The sequence below is a fragment of the Ipomoea triloba genome, chromosome 10 (assembly GCF_003576645.1).
Source record: "Ipomoea triloba cultivar NCNSP0323 chromosome 10, ASM357664v1".
NCBI lineage: Eukaryota > Viridiplantae > Streptophyta > Magnoliopsida > Solanales > Convolvulaceae > Ipomoea > Ipomoea triloba.
Genome location: NC_044925.1, coordinates 24,234,075 through 24,255,076, shown reverse-complemented (window position 1 = coordinate 24,255,076; position 21,002 = coordinate 24,234,075). Strand labels below are relative to the sequence as shown.

The 21,002-nt window shown below is 34.9% G+C and overlaps 2 protein-coding genes across 2 annotated transcripts; both read right to left on the bottom strand.

Annotated features, from left to right (window-relative positions):
* On the bottom strand, positions 1-6,721 carry LOC116031516 (protein PLASTID TRANSCRIPTIONALLY ACTIVE 12, chloroplastic). Its single transcript, XM_031273741.1, has 11 exons — positions 6,521-6,721; positions 6,304-6,374; positions 4,892-5,572; positions 3,765-3,877; positions 3,127-3,386; positions 2,530-2,651; positions 1,523-1,591; positions 1,282-1,335; positions 1,060-1,146; positions 482-601; positions 1-346 (listed from the first exon to the last, which is right to left on the bottom strand). Exons 1-10 carry the CDS (start codon positions 6,561-6,563, stop codon positions 506-508), a joined length of 1,596 nt encoding a protein of 531 aa, XP_031129601.1. The 5' UTR covers positions 6,564-6,721; the 3' UTR covers positions 1-346; positions 482-505.
* Positions 6,722-15,167: 8,446 nt separating this feature from the next.
* On the bottom strand, positions 15,168-16,504 carry LOC116031950 (momilactone A synthase-like). Its single transcript, XM_031274324.1, has 2 exons — positions 16,380-16,504; positions 15,168-16,131 (listed from the first exon to the last, which is right to left on the bottom strand). Exons 1-2 carry the CDS (start codon positions 16,403-16,405, stop codon positions 15,363-15,365), a joined length of 795 nt encoding a protein of 264 aa, XP_031130184.1. The 5' UTR covers positions 16,406-16,504; the 3' UTR covers positions 15,168-15,362.
* Positions 16,505-21,002: the final 4,498 nt, after the last annotated feature.

The window sequence follows — 21,002 nt, the reverse complement described above, 5'->3', positions numbered from 1 at the left end:
TGTCACACAAGAACACAGGAGCATTAATTACACCAAGACAATCATTTGGGGTGTAAAACACCCTTTACATTTAAACTAAATCCTCAAGTAAATTCACATGATGGAGGAGCTCCCTTTTTGCTACATGAAAGACCAAAGATCAGACCATCCATTTCTGATGAAAGTATGCAACCTTGCTACTTAGTCTCAAGAACCGAAATTTTATAACAATTTTTTTCAGTGACAAGGCATCATATCATATCATATATAGGTTCCTATCCAGATGATCAGCAAGTCAGCAGACATGCAGCAGAACATCGCTTAAAGCTACATATTCATCATATAACGAGATGGATCTCTATTTATCCTGCAATGAGGTAGGGAACTACAGGTCATTCTCTATTATAAGCTCAAATGGAAAACAAAGCAAGTTCTCAGTAGATTATTTCTTTTTCCTGGCCAGGGGAAGGGGGGGTGGTGGTTATTGCGTGATATTACTCACCTTCCGACCATGAGGTGCATAGAGTTACTCATCCCCTTCAAAGTCCATGAGGAAGTCTGTTAAGTTTTCAGAATCATCTATAGCTTCATCCAAAGACATGTTTTCTTTTTTCGGTTTAGGCTGCAATGTTGAGAAGGAAGAAATGCAGGTTACATATTGCCTTCAATGCATAAACATTCATAGACAACGCTAGATCTTATCATCTCTCGTACTAATCTCAGAAAAGATAACATTAGGACATCCAATCCAATCCTTAAGTAGATCTATACTTGTTAACCAACAGGTAAACAACCACCACTAGCATTCTCTAACATCAAAACTTTCACGAAGGCTCATCTCCAACTGCATCACTAATGCATTTACTCGGTTTATAATTTTCTACTGGAACAAGTGCTACCATTCCGTGTTCTTTCTGCTTTGATTATCACAACTAGAAATTTCTAGACATATAGTTTCCACTCCACAAACATCCAAAGATGAAGATTATCTGGTTTACGAGGATAAAAATGGTGCAACATATAGTGAAATGTCTACCCACAAAGGGGGCTAAAAAATATATGACCAAATAAATAAATCACCTTTGTCTTGCGAAGCTCAGGATTACTTTTCAGAACACTCCAATTGCGAGAGATTTTCTCCTCTTCAACTCCACTCTCTTCTTCATCCTGGAGATTTAAAAGATGAATCTACAGCCAACATAATGATTCCAAATACCTCGTTCCAGAATATCTCATTAGCGAAAAGGGGTAAAAAAAAAAGGATAAAAGTTTCGAATAATATAAGTAATAGAATGGACTGACATCATTTTCACCGATGTCAACAGCTTGTGCCATGGCTTCATCCATATCTGTGTACTGTCAACGAATTATAAGCAGAATCAGAAAAAAACAGGGGAAATTAACAAGAAAAAAATTATGAATTTATGACACTGAACTCTAAACAATGAGAAACTGTGGGGGATGAAATTTTATTACAAGACTCGTCTAGAAATGCTTTAATAAAACTAGCATATGCCACAAATCATTATTGCAGGACAGTTACCTCTATTTCTTCTGTTTTCTCTTTTGCCAGAATAGCATCTAGCTCCGCTCTTGGAATTATTTTGCGATGCTGACCAGAAAATATTCATTGTTAAATCAAATAATAGTTGGAAATTAAACAAATATTTTTAAAAATACTATTGGAAGAAGTAGCCATTATAATCACAAGTTATGCTGCATCCAATTATACATGCCCCTGTTTTTTAGTGAATCTATTTTAGTTCAAACAACCCCCAATTAAGAATATGGTGAATATGAAAAATGAAAAGAAACTGTGCGCTTCTATTATATTTTGTCACAAAATTATTAGTGATTTTTGAAAGTCTTCATCCGATGCAGGCAAAGAACCTTGGACTAGGGGGCAACCCCAGCCAAGTTGGTCAGGCTGTTCACTTGGTAACTACAAGGTTACAAGTTTGACTCCCAGCGGGAGCTGCCTATTGCCTTCTTGGTTTGAGCCGATCAGCTATAGGAAACCTGGGCTAGTTTACCTATTTGTGGTCCTTTGCCGGATAGGGCCACAAGGCGGGGTTTACCCAGTGCACACTCTCAGGTAGTGGCTACGGGTTTCCCTCGTTACTCAAAACCAAAAATAAAAAATAAAAAAAAACCTTGGACTACCAAGATTGACAAGAAATTAATAGACACTTGGACTCACAAGTCACAACTGTCCAACAACATCTGTTTCATCCAGGAGAAAAACACAACAATATCACCCACATTCCTAGAACTCTAGAAGTATTTCACATTCTTAGTTTTCACGGGAATGTACCAATTGTTAATGCTTATAGAAAGGGAAAAAATCGGCCACCTTAGATACAGAGTCATTTTGATTAACATTATGACGGAATCATATAGCTGATTGTGCAGCATATTACTAAAACCATTGTGTGTTTTAAAATGTAAAAATCAAACAAAGATGTCAATCAATTACAAAAGCTATATAAGAAGAAACAGCACAAAGCACTTAAGAAATAAAAGATCCAAGTGTAAGTTATCACACCATACCTCTTTCAGATATGCAAGCATATCTGGTGTTGGTTCGTGAAAATCTGGACCTCTAAAATCGATCACCTCATTTGGGTCTTGAATGTAATTTATTGTTGGGTAAACGGGATCTCCACCCCATACTGCAACAAAAATCAAGTTAACTTATCAGAAAACTATATGGAGTGCAATAAAAGAAGAAAGAATATTGTTTGACATTTTATCATACTTTACAGAACAATCAGCATAAACTAATACCTACTCTACAAACATAGTCAAAGCTCTATTATTATAGTAAAGTTACAAGAATTCATAAACTACATGTTTGTGGATGGATACCAAGTTAAAGCAAAATCTAATCAAATGGAAGGCTGAGATCAGTGGCAACTTATTAAAAAAGAAATTAATAAATTTTAGTAAAATAGCATACAAGGACTTTACATATAGAAACAATAGGCAAAAACCCTGTCAAGTCTATAAGCATCATGTAGCTTCTGATAACTTAAACTCTATGGCCAGAACTGCATAAATGAATGATGAAAATGGCAGGGACACAAAGCAGATTTATAGATATTTAACTTCATTTGTCTGAAAGAGAGGAAGTAGCTAAGAAGATACTCTGTTTTATCTGATCCTCCCTCATTCTCATGGCTAAAGGATCTCGACGGATACGGTTATCAGTTCCTATCATTATGCGGTATTCTCGATCAGTTTGATGGCAGAACATTTCAATGAGCTGTTTGTTCTCATCTTCTCCAGTCTCTTCAAAGTGCTTTTGAATAGCTTCACGTGAAGTGTCTCTCTTCCAAGCTTTAACCCACTCTGAGTAGTACGCAATTGGACCATCTTTCTCCAGTCTATCTTGTTCTGCCTGTAGCCTGTAAAAAAATTACGGTCCTGTTTGGTAAATAGCTGTTAGCTGATTGGGTTGGCTGTTTGGGTTAGAAGGTATGATTTGTTGATAACATTGGCTGATTGTAGAAAGGTGTTTGATAAATTAGCTGTTAGCTGATGGCTGTTTGGTATAATTTCTTTTCTCAAAAAGCTAATTGAAAAGGCTACTTTGAGTAGCCTTTTGAATTTTAGCATTTTGAAGTTACAAAAAACTTATTATTTACCAACTAATAGTGGTCAAATAAGCCAAAATTGACTGATAGGCTGATTATTTACCAAACAGGGCCTACATATTTTTTCACCACCTAATAGAGCACATTTTGCCAAGTTAGAGATCAAACACGAAACTAAAAAAAAAAAACCTTTCTTCTTTGTATATGTGTCGCCTTGCTCTGTAGAGTGCAGTCTCTGTCCTAGTAGGATGCTCACCATAAAGCTTTACTTGCCCAGTCTCTGCCATAGCTTTTAGAAACACCTGATCCCATGAATATACTTCTTTAGAGTTCAGGGAGGATGAGGGGAGCAGATCAACAATTTTCTGTAAGCTATCATAACTAATTTCTATAGAAAACAGAGAATCGAGTGGACATATATCAAGAATATCATCCTTGTATAGATCACATTTTATTTGTTACATTTTCAGACTAACTAGAGTATTCATGCCTCTAGATTAGCTCAGATAACCCCAAGACAAATGCAGTGAGTTATAGCTTAAATACTGAACTGCAGAATAATTGCAATAAAACAAAAACCAAAAGGATCAATAATGTTTATGATAAGCTTCAACAGCTTTCCATAATATTATTGTACATAATGAAGAAATAAAGGAAAAATCTCCCTAGCCGTCCAAAGGTTCAACCAGGAAGTTTTTAGAAGTACATATATGTTGGGCGGAGGCCGGTGAAGGACCAACCAGTTGGCTGGGGGGATTGTTGGACGGAGGCCTGAAAGGCCAAGTTCCGCACCCTGCCTCTAAAAAATGTGGCGGTATAAGGAAATAAAGTTGCACCTTCACTACTAGCTATAGCTTTTGGTGTAGTGGTAAGCGCTTGATCCTAACAATATACATTCGTCTGGAAGAAAAGTGTATGTTGGTAATTATTAGTGCTTCCACTTATGGCTGTGAGTCTTCATGGGAACCACAGGTGATAGGTTCATGTTTCTCATTCAAAAATGTGCCCTGAGCTTTGGAATAATTTTCAACTGTATGGGATGTGGATAGCAAGATACAAATAAAATAAAATACTCTATATAACATTTAATCAAAGCTACGAGTGAGCTCATTAATTAAAGAATTATTTCTGGGTTGGCACAGGCAATAAATCATATCTTTTATAGTTTTATTCAACACGGTCACCCAACATGGCAATTAGACATCTGGGAATAACCGGATATAGTAGCAGGCATGGAAACAATATATTGAAGGTGCTAGAATGCACTTCCAACGTCAACATTACACTCTTAAAATAAGCATACTTGAGTGACTAACCGTTTCAACATCAGGGCGTCGCCTCTGCCACCTTGACCATTGCTCCTTATCTGGCTTTCTCCAGTTCCACCATAGTTGTTCACTTGTCAGTGTCTTCTCAATTGGCTTCTTTACTTTTGGATCAACAAAAGGGTGAGGGTTCCCAACTCTTTTGTCCAGTTCATACTCAGTGAGCTCCTCTTCTTCAGGTTCGGTCTGATAAACAACATACTCTGAGGAGAGATCTTTTGGGCCTTCGGATGCAGCATCTGAAGTCTCCAGTTCCACTAGATTATCTGCGATTACATCCGTCACTGAAGACTCAGAAGTGGCAGCAGATACCTTGTGCTTCTTTCTTCTACTTCCAGGATTTTTTCCATAAGACGGAGTTCCTGTGGAAACACCCGGAGGTTCAGGAGCTCTGGCAGCTCTCACTCTACTAGCTGTGCCTTCGGGCCAGTACTCCTGCCCAGGAATGCTTGCACGAGCACCAGAGGCAGGTTCAAGCTGCCCAGATGTGGAGTCCAGATAGCTATAATATGGGTAACGCTCAACTGATACTTGTTCAAAGGAATCTTGCTTCTTTTCTTTATCCTCACTCGTACACTTTATAGAAGGAAGTAAAAGAGTTTTTTTAACAGGATAGTTCAAGACTACTCTAAACTGCCAAACTGACACCGGAAATGAACCTGTAAATGATGTCTGGTGGTTCCCACAAAAATGTTTGCATGTATTAGCAAAATTAACTAAACTCAATAGGAAAAAAAAATTCTTAGCAATAAAAAACCTCCACCTAAACAAGAACATGTCTATTCAACAGCTCAAAAGATTACCAAACAAATAAAAGACACAGCAAAAGCACAATGCAACACTAATATCAGGTTCCATTTGCTCATTTAAATGTAAAGTCATTGATTTTACAACCTCTCATACTTGTTAACGGCTTGGGTCTAAAATTTTCAGGGAATTACAAATTTTCTCCCCGTTCTTTCCCAAAAGCTACTAGTTTCAGGTCTTGCGAATCTATTTAGCTCCTCACACCATTCCCCATTATCTCATCTCTCAAATTTAAGTGAAAATATGTAGCAATGGTGTCGTTTATGCCTCATATGACTGGAAGATGATAGGTGCTGAATATAAATTGATGCTTGTAACCCTACATGTTCTAACATCACAATTAATAAAAGACCAGCTTCCCTCCGTGGACATAAGCACATTACCGAACCACGTAAATCTTGTATTCTTTACTTTCTGCCATTGTTTTCAATTCTCATTCTCTTTATATCTCAACAAATGGCAATTAACAAACACTGACCGAAGAACATACATAAGCATTACTCTTTACTCTATAAGCAACAAATGTAAATGCTCAATAAGAATTACTGAATAAACAATAATGCAGACAGTAACAAGAAGAAGTACTTCAAAGAAACCTTAAGATTCAGGCACCGAACTCTCCTAGCACCAACCCCTTCTACAGAAACCATATTTCTCGGTCCTCTATCTGCAATTTAAAAACAGAAGAGAGAAAAAAAAAAAAAAACACAAAACAAAACAAAACAAAAAAAAAACAAGCAAATGAGGAAACAGTGTTACAACGAAACAGAAATTTCCTGCACATAAATACTTGAAATTCAAAAAGAAACCGACCTTGGTGCCGGAAAGTAAAGAATGATGAAGATGTTGAGGCCATTGCTACCGTAAAGAAAAAAGCATAAATGGATGAGCCGTCAAATCTTTTGCTCAGAAACAGAAGTGAGAGTGAAGTGTGAAGCGTTTCATGCTATTTTTTTAAAAAGAGAAATAGGATCAAAGATTGAATTTTTTCTGTAGCTGGGTTTAAGGAAAGGGTTGAGGATAACGATGAGCTGACAATAGAATCGGGTATACGGGTCTGTTTATCGCAATAACTTTCGGGTTGTATAATTTTTGGGTTAATGGGTCAGGTTCCTATATTTTCATTTGGAAAAAGTGTCAAATTGGTCCCTAAGTCCGGTGGATAGTGCAATTAGGCACCCTAAGTGCAAAAAACTCCATTCAAGCCCCCTAAACCGATAAAATAGTTCAATTAAGTCCAACTTGGCTTGTTTATCAGGTAAAATTCGTGAGGTGTTGACACGTGTCCCTTTTTTATTTTATTTTTCAAAACAAATATTTTTATTTATTAAAACTATTATTTATTATAAATAAATATATTAAATTAAAAAAAAAATAGCCATGAGCCATGGAAGAAGATGAGAAACCAATTTACCTTCTTCTTCTGCTTCGTCTCGCATTCTCGCCGCACGTTCGCCGGAGGGAGAGAGAGAGAGAGAAGGAGCTGCACCCTACCAGTCCGACGCCGGCGAACACAACCGTAGCCACCACCACAATCGTCCCTCTCCCTCGCCGGCGAACTGAGATGCAGCAGGCATGAACGACGGAGCTTGAGCGATGGTTGATCTGGTTCATCTCTGGCGGTGAGGTCGACGGAGCAGCAGGCGGCGAGAATTGGTTCCTCCTCCAGCGTCGGACTGGCAGCAGCGGCAATTGCAAGGTGCAGCTCCGTCTCTCTCTCCCTCCGGCGGACGTGCGGCGAGGATGCGAGACGAAGAAGAAGATGGTAAACTGGTTTCTCTTTTTCCTTGGCAGCCGGGCTGTTTTTGTTTTGTTTATTATTATTATTATTAAATTTAATATTATTTATTTTTATTCATAATAAATAATAGTTTTAATAAATAAAAATATTTGTTTTGAAAAATAAAATAAAAAAAGACACGTGTCAGCACCTCACGAATTTGACCTGATAAACAAGTCAATTTGGACTTAATTGAACAATTTTACAGGTTTAGGGGACTTGAATGGAGCTTTTTTCACTTAGGGGACCTAATTGCACTATTCATCCGACTTAGGGGGCCAAATTGACACTTTTCTCTTTTCATTTTGTTTTTATATATCACACTTATGTGAGATATCTTATAAATCCTTATTTATGAAACGAGTGTAGTCAATATAAAAATTTAATATTTATACTAAAAAATATAATACTAATTAATGTTTGTTATTTATAATGGAAAGTAAGGGTGTGCAATACCCGAAAAACCCGACAGACCCGTAATCCGAAATTGAGTACAAAACGGGTGTCACTACCCGATTCCATCAACCGACCCGTTAATTGGCTTGAGTGCGGGTGTAGGTTATCGGGTAGGGTTGAGAAATATCCTCCCCGAACCGCCCGAATACCCGATTACATATATACACATATTATATAGATATATATACGACGTCGTATGATGTGTAATATATATATACTCCTTTGTTCAGAGGGTGCCAACCCTAGGTCATTTGTGCTCTTTCTGCGCAGTCGCGACTCGCGACCTCTCCTCTCTGGCTCTTTGTTCTCTTCTCTGAGACTCTGAGAGTCTGAGTTCTCTCAATTCTCACTTCTCAGTGATCTCACTTCTCAGTCTCAGTCTCTCTCGAGTCTTTACTCTTCTACTCGAGTCTTTTGTTCTCTCAACTTTCCGGTGGAATCTTCTACTCGAGTCTTTTGTTCTCTCAACTTTCCGGTGGAACCTTCTACTCGAGTCTTTTGTTCTCTCAACTTTCCGGTGGAACTGTGGACTCGAGTCTTTTGTTCTCTCAACTTTCCGGTGGAACTGTGGAATCGAGTCTTTTGTTCTCTCAACTTTCCGGTGGAACTGTGGAAGCCCTTAACGCCGTTGCAACTGTCGACTTGAAGCCGGTGGAAGCCCTAAAACTCTAGTGAGGCTTTTATCTAAAAAAATAGAGAGTAGACTCATTAGAGACTGAGTCTTTGACTCTTTGAGCCGTTTGAGGTATACCGGAACCCTAGTTCATAGATTTTTATTGTTATTGTATATTTGTATTACTGGTGTTGTGGATTTGTGTTTGATATGTGAATATGTGATTCTGTAGTTCTGTTGCTATGCCTTTGATATGTTATTCTGTTATGATATACTGATTACATTGAAATTAGGGTTTGCCCTAATTCAATTTAAGTGTGGAACTGTGGAAGCCCTTAATTATTGCTATGCTTTGATCTGTTATTCTGTTATGATATACTGATTACACTGAAATTAGGGTTTGCCCTAATTCAATTTAAGTGTGGAACTGTGGAAGCCCTTAATTATTGCTATGCTTTGATGAGTTTGATCTGCTATTCTGTTATGATATACTGATTACATTGAAATTAGGGTTTGCCCTAATTCAGTTTAAGTGTGGAACTGTGGAAGCCCTTAATTATTGCTATGCTTTGATGAGTTTGATCTGCTATTCTGTTATGATATACTGATTACATTGAAATTAGGGTTTGCCCTAATTCAATTTAAGTGTGGAACTGTGGAAGCCCTTAATTATTGCTATGCTTTGATGAGTTTGATCTGCTATTCTGTTATGATATACTGATTACATTGAAATTAGGGTTTGCCCTAATTCAATTTAAGTGTGGAAGCCCTATTAGCCCCTAAATGATGAACTTTCTAACTTTGTAAGTTATGAAATAAAAAATAAGTTTATGGAATTTATGGACCCTTAAATTAGTTAAATGTGTACCTCAGTATCTGTGTTTGTATACCTCAGTATCTGTTTTTGACTGTATGAGTCTAGCTGTATAACTATAAGTGTATAACCACACTATACTGACTTGATCTTTTTTTCCATACTGATTTCTAATACACATTTCATCTGTAAAGATGGAGAGTATTAGTTTGTATGGGCAACCTCCTCCTATACTATGTAGTGAGGAACTTACTGGGGTGGAAGCAGAAGCTGTGGAGAGAAATCAATCTCAGCAGCAAAATGTGCCTCCTCCTCAATCTGTTCCTTCAAAAAAAAAGAAAGGAGGTTGAAACCAAATCCCCGGTATGGGATCATTTTGAGAAGGTCAAAGACAGTAGTGGAGTGGTTATGCATGCAAGGTGTATTTAGTGGAGTGTTTGACATGAAAGCTAAAGCATGCTGAGCCATTCCTTGTGTTTAAACAGTGTACTTTTTAATTTTCATTATGATTTATTAATTGTGAGTTGTGACTTGTGAGTTGTGACTGATTTGTTTTAAGTTATAACTTTTCATTAGGAGGAAGATGAGGAATAGCAGATTAGCAGATTCACTATGTGTAGTTGTACATTTCTACTTCAGTTTTTGGATTTTTGTCAGTTCACCTTCACAGAATATCAGCTACACTTAGTTCAGTACTTCAGTTAGTTGGTTACTTGATGCCCCTAGTTGGCAAAGATTGGACAATTTGGTGATTGGAGTCACTTATTATGTAATTTTGTAGTTTGTTACTTCTGCAAAATATGTAATTATGTAGTTTACTTAGTTAATTTGCCACTTAATTTTGTATATTTGCAGTTGTAACTTGTAAAATGGCCATATGGTTTAACTAGGTCACTTATTTTAGTTATTTACTAAGTTATTTTGTCCTTTAAGTCTTAAACTTGTATAATGTACTTTTGTAATTTATTATATTTGATGAAAATCAGTGTTATTTTTTTATTTCTGAAATTATTACGAAAACCGCAATACCCGACCGAAACCGAACTTTAAAAAACCGAGTGAATTTTCGATAATTATATGGCGGTTAGGGTACTAAAATTGTTAACCGTTAACCGTATGGTTTCCATCTTTGTATAACCGAACCGCCCATACCCGACCGATGCACAGGCCTAATGGAAAGTATAATACACTTTCTTTTATAAATAATGTTGGGAGTGTTTATTTATAAGAAAAATGTAATAATTATGAGTAAAACGTAGTAATTTTAAATCAAAATGTAAAAGTATTACTTTTTTTTTCAAAAGTATTGCATTTTCCCTTATAAATAATAAATAGTTTATTCTTAATTATTATTGCATTTTCTGTATAAGTATTACATTTCATATTGATATAACTTGTTTCACGAATAAGGATCCGTAGGACACTCTAACCGTCTAACACAAATTATTACCTTTTTTTATTATTATAATGTTCAGTTAAGGATATGATTCATGCAATTCAAAGCATGTTGCGGGCAACCTTAGCAATGATGTTTGAGCCACATTTGGATAAACTCAGTTAAAATTAGTTTTTTGTTAGGGTGTGTAGCTGACCCATTAACTCAATAATTTACTGTCAAATTGATTTTTTTTTTTTTTTCATATGAGAGTAGTTTGAACTTTTGACCTATCTTAAGAAATGAGAGTGTACGACTACTCACATTAAATAAGTTGATTTTTTTTTACTAGCCTAATGAATTTAATATGTTTCATCCTCCACCAAAAATAATAACATAGGGGTAATTATTATTATTATTTTGCCAATAAATTAGCTACAATTCAACTTTATTTTATGCTCACCTATGAGTGTACGAAAAATAATGCGTCAGAAATTTCTATCTACCGAATTAGTTGGCAGAAATTTGGCCTTCCCCTTCTAATTCATCTTCAAGCATTCTACATTTCTACCTTCTAATTAATTTTGGCCACTGAAAATTTTCCGTGTATAACAAATGATGTCCTAACATTCTGAATTTCAATCCATCAATGATGGGGGACAGAATAATTTTGGCCACTGAAATTTATCCATAACAAATGTATGTCCTACCATTTTGAATTTCAGTGAGGAGTGTTAAATGGATTATAGTTTTCATGAGAGAGGGATATAGTGTGGCAATTAGATACCTAATCACAAGAAGTCTAACCTCGTGACAGTGAAAGTTTTATGACCATCTGAATATCTCTCGTCATAGTTGTTGGCATTGTCGATTGGGATGGTAAACCTGCAGAATAACATTAGTGTTATTGGAAATTTCAACAATAATCTAGTACTTTGAATTTTATATATGTGTGTGTGCGCGTGTGAGAAAGTAAATTTTAAGTCTTTTTGAATAGGGGGCATTTGTTTTGTTGGACAGTTTTTTTTCAAATTAAAGAACTACTAACTAATCTTAAAATTTGTGAAAAAATTTAATTATGCTTTATTTGATTCATTCATAGAAAAAAGAAAGTTTCCTAAAAGAGCTTCAATTCCTCAATTATGAGTAAAATGTCTTAGCTTATCTGGTCATCTTTTCATGACATTTGGAAGCATGACCAAACTACCCTCATATGACTTGATTGTATGATATGAAAGTTATCAAATAATTCTTATTTAGATTTGCTATATATTTATTATATTTTTATTATATTATTAATTATAACTAGTATTTTCACCCGTTGCACAAAATGGATTTGTTATAATATTTTAAAAATATTTAGATCGATATATAATTATATAAATTATAACAATGAATATTATAAAATGTAATTGATGGAATGAGTTGGATCGATTATATTTTCTAATGCTATTCTTGCTTAAATTAGAGAAAATAATTACCTAATTACTCGTGGGATGCATATTTTGTAGAGGAGTGTTTGCCGAGTTGGTGAGATTAGGCCACGGCGAGCCACCGGTGGCCATTTTTATATAGTATAGATAAAATATATAATTATAATACTTTTATTTAAATTGTTTAATACACAATATTTAATAGCAGGTCTGGCCCTGGCCATGTGCCACCAGGACAACGACAAAGGGCTGCCCAATTTTTGGGAACTAATTTTTTAAACAAAATATTTTATATATAATCCATTCTTTCTATACTTTAAAAAACATTATTTTTATACTTAATTATGTTTTGAGAATCCATATATTGGTGTTAATTTCAATTGAAAATAAAATTTTAGAAAAAAATTGACACCAAAATTTTGGTGAATAATTTTGTATCTAAATTAGTATTTTCACCCGTGTGATGCATAGAATGAATTCGTTATAATATATTAAGAATATTTGGATTGATATATAATTATATAAATTATAACATTAAATATTAGATAGTGCAATTGAAGATATGCTTTGAGTCAATTATGTTTTCTGATGTTATCCTTGCTTGAATTCGAGCAAATAATTGCTGAACTAATAATAACTAATGTGTATATGTACACATGCGGTGCTGGAACTTTAGTGATTTTATATATCATTGTTTAGGATTATAGATTTTAAAAACAAGTCATTTTAAAGTTAAATTTTTATTTTTTATTTTTTATTTTTTATTTTTTATTTTTTCTTTGTTGAACATTTATGCATTATAATATTATATGTTGACAACGGATTTTTATAGCATTTTTATTTTATATTTGTACTTATATAAATTTTTTTTTTAAATGAAGGTGCAAATTATTGAACTATTAATCATGACCCATACTTTTTACGGAACAACCTTGTTTAATAGCACCTCCAATTGTTCAAACCAACATGATTATAACAGCTAACCAACCTAAATTGGCTTACCTCCTTGTAGACAATTTTCGACTAGGATTACAAAGTTTGTTTTACTCAAAGTGCACATTCAGATATTGGTTACACTTTTTACATAAATTTGACAAAGTCGTGATCATGATGCATGAATTGTATGTACTATTGTGGTTGTAACACAAAAATCATATCATACCTTCTTGGAAAGGTTGAGGCCATTGAGGTCTTCCAAGCAATGAACTTAAGACCAGAGAGAGCTTCACAGAAAAATCACAATCGTAGATTGAAGTGAATATTGTAATTTATATCCCTCCATAGTATGACAATTATCAATGTGATTCTTGAATTATTAGTGGTGTAAAAGTTACTCATCAATTTTCAAAACGGTACATATATTGCCCCAGATCTGTTTTAAAACAACACAGTTTTAAACCATAGGTTCGTGACGGGAGAGGCAATAAATGTATCGTTTTAAGAATTGAAGGGCAACAATTACACCTCTAATAATTCAAAAGTCACATTGATAATTGACATTTTATAGAGGGGCATAAATTACCATGATTGAAACGTATCAAATTGTTCTGTTCATTTATAACATGATTAATTAGGTCTCTGCCTTTACTTTTCAATTCTCCATTTTCCTTTTCTAATTTATTTTTCTTCTATGTTACTATCAATCACAAATTCAATTTTGTACACCTCTCCGTTTAACTAAAAAAAACAATGACAGTTGTTACTTTACTATCCAATTAAAAAGACCCGTACTATATTGTGGGTCACAAGTCAATTTTGCACCCTATCTACTTGGGTACTAATAATAGTTGTTTTAATGTGAGAGAATATATATCTGATTAGAAGTAGGGCCAATGCGGTATCGAAAAATTAACTTTTTATGTTGGAGGGTTTTCGAAGTAAATGAGTAACTTTCAAACACAAACCTAACATCTTTAGACTGCATCTCGTTGATAAGGTATTAGCCCCCACCTCATCCATGCATATCTTATATGTGATCGACCAATATATGATAATTAGTACCGTCAAAATGGGTTGAAGCCCGTGCGTCGGCCCGCACCTGTCCCGCAGTGGGGAGGGTTAGGGTCATGAAAAGTTAGCCCCGCGAAAATGCGGGCCTAACGGGGCGGGCCGAAATTGACCCGCAACCCGCGAGGGTCGCGGTCCGGCTCGCGGGTCAAGCACAAATTAATAAATAAATAAATAAATATATAAATTTACATATATATATATATATATAATATATAATATATATATATATATATATATATATATATATATATATATGTAAATTTATATATTTATTTATTTATTAGATATGCCATTTTTGTCATCTTTATAATTTTTTATTTTTTTTTGAGTTCTACTGACTCTGTTACATTGTAGTATCTGTTCATATAATTTTTTACTTAATTTAACATGAAAGTACAATAAAAAATAATTTAAAAAAAGCCCGCGGGGCCCGCAAACCTGCACGGGGCGGGTTAGGGTTGCATGAATTCTAGCCCGCGGGCCTAACGGCCCGGCCCGCAAAAGCCCGCTAGGAGGTAGGCCCGCGGTGGGGCGGGCCGGCTCGCTTTGCCAGTACTAATGATAATATAAGATAACTCTTATAAAAAAACCTCATCATAATTGTAGACTTTGAGTATGGAGTAGTCTTAAATCCATAAGTCAGCTGTCCCACCCAAAAGAGTTGTCTACCATTCAGTAAGGAGATTAGTCACTGTGTCTAATGGTGAAAATTTTATGTACACAAAAAAAATGGATGCACCCAACGGGTACATATATTGTAGAAATAAATAGATATGAGATGATATGGTGAATGAAAAATATTTTAGAACCATTGCAGATGTACTTATATATTATATTGTTATTTGTGAATTCATAGAGTCGATCTATATTTTTGTTTGAGTACTACTGACTCTACTGAGGCTCGAACTCACCCCTTCCATATGGGGTGTAACTAGACCACATGGTCATTGACAAAATAGAACACGTAGAGTCCATCTACTAAACATTAACCAAATGATGAGTGCATAAAAATTTATTTTCTGCTGTTACAATTGTATGAGTAACCAAACATACAATTCACTCCACTCCCAGCTATTGGGTTACATATTCTATTACATTGTACGGAGTAGTATACAATATGCTATCTGTTTCAAGCACAAATAATCAATACAGTCCCCTGTCCAAGACCACAACTTCACTTGAATATACATAGATTGGGATTGACAATGGTAAAACCCCCATCAACAAGCAGATTCTCCCCATTCACATACCTGGATTCATCACTCGCCAAGAAAAGAGCCGCCTCCGCCACATCCTCCGCCGTCAGCCGCTCCCCTCCGAACGCGGAGTACACCTTCTCCAACTCCTCGCCGGAGAAGTCATAGAAGCCGCAGGCCAAGGGCGTGGCCACCAGGTGCGGCGACACGCAGTTGACTCGAACCCCGTAGCGCCCCAGGTCCACCGCCGCGCTCCTCGTCAGCCCCACCATGGCGTGCTTCGAGCTCGTGTACGCGTGCGTCGACGCGCCGGCGATGACGGTGCACCCGCTCCCCGTCGTGATTATGCTCCCGCGCCGCTTCGGGATCATCACTCTCGCGGCGTGTTTGGTTCCTAGGAAAGCGCCCACGAGGTTTGTTCTGACGACCTGCTCGAACTCGGTTTTGTCGCTGTCGAGGATGCTCGGCTTGTTTAATCCTCCGATTCCGGCGTTGTTGTGCATGATGTCGAGCTTGCCGAATTTTGTAACGGCGGTGTTGACGGCGTTTTCCACGTCAGCTTCCTTCGTTACGTCGCAGTGGACAAAGGCGGCTGAACCGGGTTCCAATTCGCCGCAAAATTTCCGGCCTAAATCGTTCTGAATGTCCGCTATCACCACCTTGGCTCCGTGCCGGGAAAACAGTTTTGTCGTTGCTTTGCCGATGCCGCTGGCGCCGCCGGTGATCAGCGCCACCTTACCTTCTAGCCTAAACAAGGAAACCCATAAATTAATATAATATAATGTTGATCAAGATACATGCAAATATGTAAATGCAACTCAAATTACTTGATTTGATAATTACAAGGTTCTAAGTTAATCTCATATTGACAGCAGTCTATTTGAATCAGTCAATGAACAACCTAAACTGATTCATAATAAGACAGATTTATTCAATGTACCTTCAAATAATAGTTGCGAGTTTTCTTATGATCCAAGAAATGATATTATACGTACCTTCTTACAAAGGTTGAGGCAGCCATTGAGATCTTCCAAGGAATGAACTATGAAGTGAATAGTTCTGAACTGATGATCACAGAAAAATCACAATGGTAGGTTCAGAGCCTATCCTATTGGCCTTTCCATTTATAACATGAGGTCAGTATAAACTGCATGCATCGTTTACTGCATGTTTTCTTTTCCATTTTTACCTCTCCATTCCTGTTTCCAACTTTTTTTTTTTTTTTTTTTTTGGATTCCTGTTTCCAACTTTAGTGTGTGAAAACTGAAAAGACCCAAATAATCATGTGGCCCAGTATTGTACAAATGAGTTAAAAATATTTAAGCTGTGATTCACATGATTTGTCCGCTAGTATACCAACCATTATTTCCTGCACCATGATTTACACATTTGTGTGAACTATAAATAAAAAATACATTTTCATATACTAAAAGTACATTATTTGAAATTACATAGGAAAATGGCACTTTTTCACCCTATGTTATGTGCATATAGCACTTTTACCCCCTGTGTTATTAAAGTGGCTATTTTTCCCCCTGAAATGTTAAATTGGCATTTTTACCCTTAAAAATAATAATTTCATTTATTTTTCTTCTCCAACAAATTATATTACTTATATGTATGGATGATCACGATTCGGTTCGAACCTAACCAAACACTGTAGCAATTATACTGAAATAGTATAGACGATTCTGATTACGATTCAGAACCGAAAAAAATAAAATTAAATAATTGTTGAACCGTGAACTGGAACTGAACCACAATCATATATAGTGAAAATGATCAAACACCTATTTTGATAAATCGGTACGGTTCGATTCCAATTTCGATTTTGAACCGCCAATCAAAACTTATTTATTTATTTATTTTTTAATTTTATTTCGTATTTAAAAATAGTCTAAATTCAACCATTATTTTATTTTATTTTTTCAGTTTTGAATCGTAACCGTCCATACTATTTAAGTTCAATTGCTACAGTGTTCGATTAGGTTCGTATCGAACCGTGATCTTCCATAGATATTAGTAACACTTGGTTGGAGAATAAAAATAAATGAAATTAATAATTATTTAAGGGTAAAAATGTCAATTTAACATTACATGGGGAAAAGCTACTACTTTTAAAATAACTGAGGGGGGGAAACTGCCACTTTAATAACACAGGGGGAAAGTGCTATATGCACATAACACAGGAGGAAAAAGTGTCATTTTCCTTTTTTATATATCATCAAATAATGTACATTAACTACACAAATAATGTACTTTTAGTATATTATATTAAAAATGTATATTACATATTTACATTCGTGATCTACATAGGTATGTGGACCATGGTCCACACAATAATTTGCCCTAGTATAGTGGAGTTATGAAAACGAGCTTGCTCTTTAGCGGGGCCATGCAGTTTCCAACCCGTATAACCTATGGGTAGGATTGACTCATTTAGCCCCAGCCTTCTTAGTGCAATATACATGTATCATAAATGAGTTAATTCGATTAATTTTTGGTCTTAGATTTATAGGTGTCAGTCCACTTTTAGTTCTTTTTTTCTAGAACATCAACTTTTAATCCTAGTATTATTGTGGTGTGACTATTTTTTGTTCTCTATCAACAAAACAGTTTAAATGTCATTAAATACAAGGCCATTTCAGTCTTCAATTATGATTTTTTTAAATAAACATAAAAAAAAATATAGCGGTCAACTTACTTTTTATCAAAAAGATCAAAATGTCAGCGTATTTAACAACATTTCAATGATTTTGTTGACGGAGGACCAAAAATGATCATGTCACAATAATACTAGGACTAAATGAGGATGTTTTAATAAAAAATGACTAAAAGTAGACTGTCACCTATAAATCTATGACCAAAAATAGAATTAACTTTGTCATAAATTCATAACCAACTACGTATGTAGTATAAATCAAGACGAATTAAACACATAATCTCTTAATTTAATATACCCTTATCATAAATTCATAACCAACTTAAACTCATAACCTCTTTATTTAATATATTTTTTTTATCATAAATTCATAACCAACTAGCCTAACTATACTTGTTGTATAAGTGTTGTATGATTATATATTTATGTAAATCAAGACAATTTAACTCATAAGTCATAACCTCTTAATTTAATATCCCCTTATCATAAATTCATAACCAACTAGCTGTTGTATGATCGAGTTGTATGATTATTGACACAAATGATATTTTTTAATTTTTTTTTAATTTTATTTTTAATTTGGAGTTCACCGACCATTTGTTTGTAGTATTCATTTAGAGTCCACTGTCACGAGTGGTAATTGTTACTGGTTAGATGGTGTGTGTTTGGTACGAATGTGCAATGGAAATTGACAAGTCATTTAGAACATTGATTTCCTAATCATAAAGATACAGGTTCAATGTATCTTAACACGCCTCATGCGGGCTCGCGAACCCCACATGTCTAACTTAAAAAAAGAAAAGAAATTAATATATTATTATTCTATATTTAAATAATTTAACCTAAATAATATTAAATTTATGAAAAGTCCGCAGGTTAGCCCGCGTAGCCCACCAACTTGCGCGAGCCAAGCGCCCAAGGCCCGAAAAATTTTAGGCCCCATAACCAACTAGCCTAACTATATAAGTGTTGTATGATTATATATTTATATAAATCAAGACAATTTAACTCATAAGTCGTAACCTCTTAATTTAATATACCCTTATCATAAATTCATAACCAACTAGCTGTTGTATGAGTTGTATGATTATTGACACAAATGTTATTTGTTCATCATAATAGTTAGCGTATGTTAACAGCAAACAAGAATTACGTACCCCTCACATAAATTACTTAAAAGTGACAAACGCACGCCTAAAATTCAAGGTTTAATTGCATTAAGTTATGTGAATTCTTAGCCAACAGCCCAACACAAATAATATTCCCAGAATAGACAAATATTCAATTTGTATCTATATTCCTCTAGATGATTTGTAAGCACATAGTAAGCACATAGTTATTACCCAAATGAAATATCTGTCAATTGCGCAATAAATCATATAGCAATGAATCACAAAAATAATTAATAAGTATGCATTCAGATTAATTAAAGTCGTAAATTCAATGAATCGGAAGTTAAATCACAAAAATATAAAATACTATAACTAATAAATAATTAAGTTTAAAGTCTCACAAACCAAATCACAGAGTTCTCTCCAACCGCTACGTCTCTCCTTCGTACCACCGTCTGAAGCCATTAAAAATCAAAATAGATTAGTGCCCGCGGCTGGAAGGGGGTTCTCGCCTCACGAGTGGGTTCTTTATTTTTTTTTTTGTAATGAATCCTACTTATTCTGGAATGGAGATTAGTGTGTAAAAGAAAAAGTATGTTGATAAAAAAGTTTTTTTTTTTTAAAAAAAAACTTATAATAATTGGAAATGATGGAGAACCATCTGATTTCTTTTTCAAACTTATTGTCAATTGTTGTCAAATAAAAAAAAAAGCTTTTCTGAAATCAAACGAGTAATTCGATTTTCAAAATAAAGGATTTCTAACCATCTGATTATCCTATTCTAAAATTCCTATAATATACTCCATACACACTCCTTGTAGAATGCATTATATTACCAAATATATATGTACATCAAATGGACATCTAGATACAACCAAGATAATGAACTTTGACCTGACTCCACCAAATTAAAAGACCTATGGTTTTTCCTTTTAAAATTTTCATGTAAAATATCGTGCCACATTACTCTACTGTTATTTATATGTACGATGTAGGGTGATTTTGCACAGGGTTAACACAGTAGTATAGTAAGCAGCATTTGGGAGAAGAAACTAATGTTCAAAACTCGACAGCAGCAACATTTGACCCTATCTGTTAAGTCATTGAGTTAGTGATTTATATTACCTTCTTCCACTATAAAGCACGTGATGTGGCTGAAGTTGAGCCACTTCCTTTAATTTTTATTTTATTTTAAAAATAAAACTTATAATCAATTTGACAACAAATGATGTGAAAGAGTAGACCTACAAAAATGACAGGGAGAGAGAATAACATTGGAGGGAAAATTAGTCAAGTAGATGAGATTGTGAATTTAATTTCAAAAAAAAAAAAAAAAAAATTCACTATGCTCTAAGGACATTTTGTAGCGAGTTTTTGTGGTAGCCTAGTTCTTACAAGTATTTATAAGATGCTAGCCATATATGCATATTTGTGGCTGAGGATTTCTCAATTTTCAGCATAAGCCTGCTGCTGTGGTTGTTGGCTACTTGTCGCATGCAATATGACTGTCGTTGATGACCTTGTGAAAGTAAATGATTTCGCTAAAAAGAGTTTTTTTTTTTTTAAATCCAAAATAATAATAATTATAATATTAATAAAATTAATATTAATAATAAGTATTATTTTTTCTTAAAAGTATTACATATATATATATAGATTTTTATTCAAATGTGGTGCGGCCGTGCGGTTTACACCACTCAATGTTAAGAAATGCACCACTCAATATTACGAAATGCACCACTCAATGTTATTGAGTGGTGTATTTCATATTTAAGAAACACACCACTCAATGTATTGAGTGGTGTATTTCGTAACATTGAGTGGTGCATTTCTTAACATTGAGT

Excerpts from the sequence above, each read along its gene's own strand:
- LOC116031516 (XM_031273741.1), bottom strand. The coding sequence starts at position 6,563 with ATGGCCTCAACATCTTCATCATTCTTTACTTTCCGGCACCAAG. Across the intron at positions 3,878-4,891 it reads GACGCCCTGATGTTGAAACG|GTGTTTCTAAAAGCTATGGC; the intron begins GTTAGTCACTCA and ends TCATGGGATCAG. Across the intron at positions 3,387-3,764 it reads CACATATACAAAGAAGAAAG|GCTACAGGCAGAACAAGATA; the intron begins GTTTTTTTTTTT and ends ATTTTTTTACAG.
- LOC116031950 (XM_031274324.1), bottom strand. The coding sequence starts at position 16,405 with ATGGCTGCCTCAACCTTTGTAAGAAG. Across the intron at positions 16,132-16,379 it reads GCCTCAACCTTTGTAAGAAG|GCTAGAAGGTAAGGTGGCGC; the intron begins GTACGTATAATA and ends TTCCTTGTTTAG.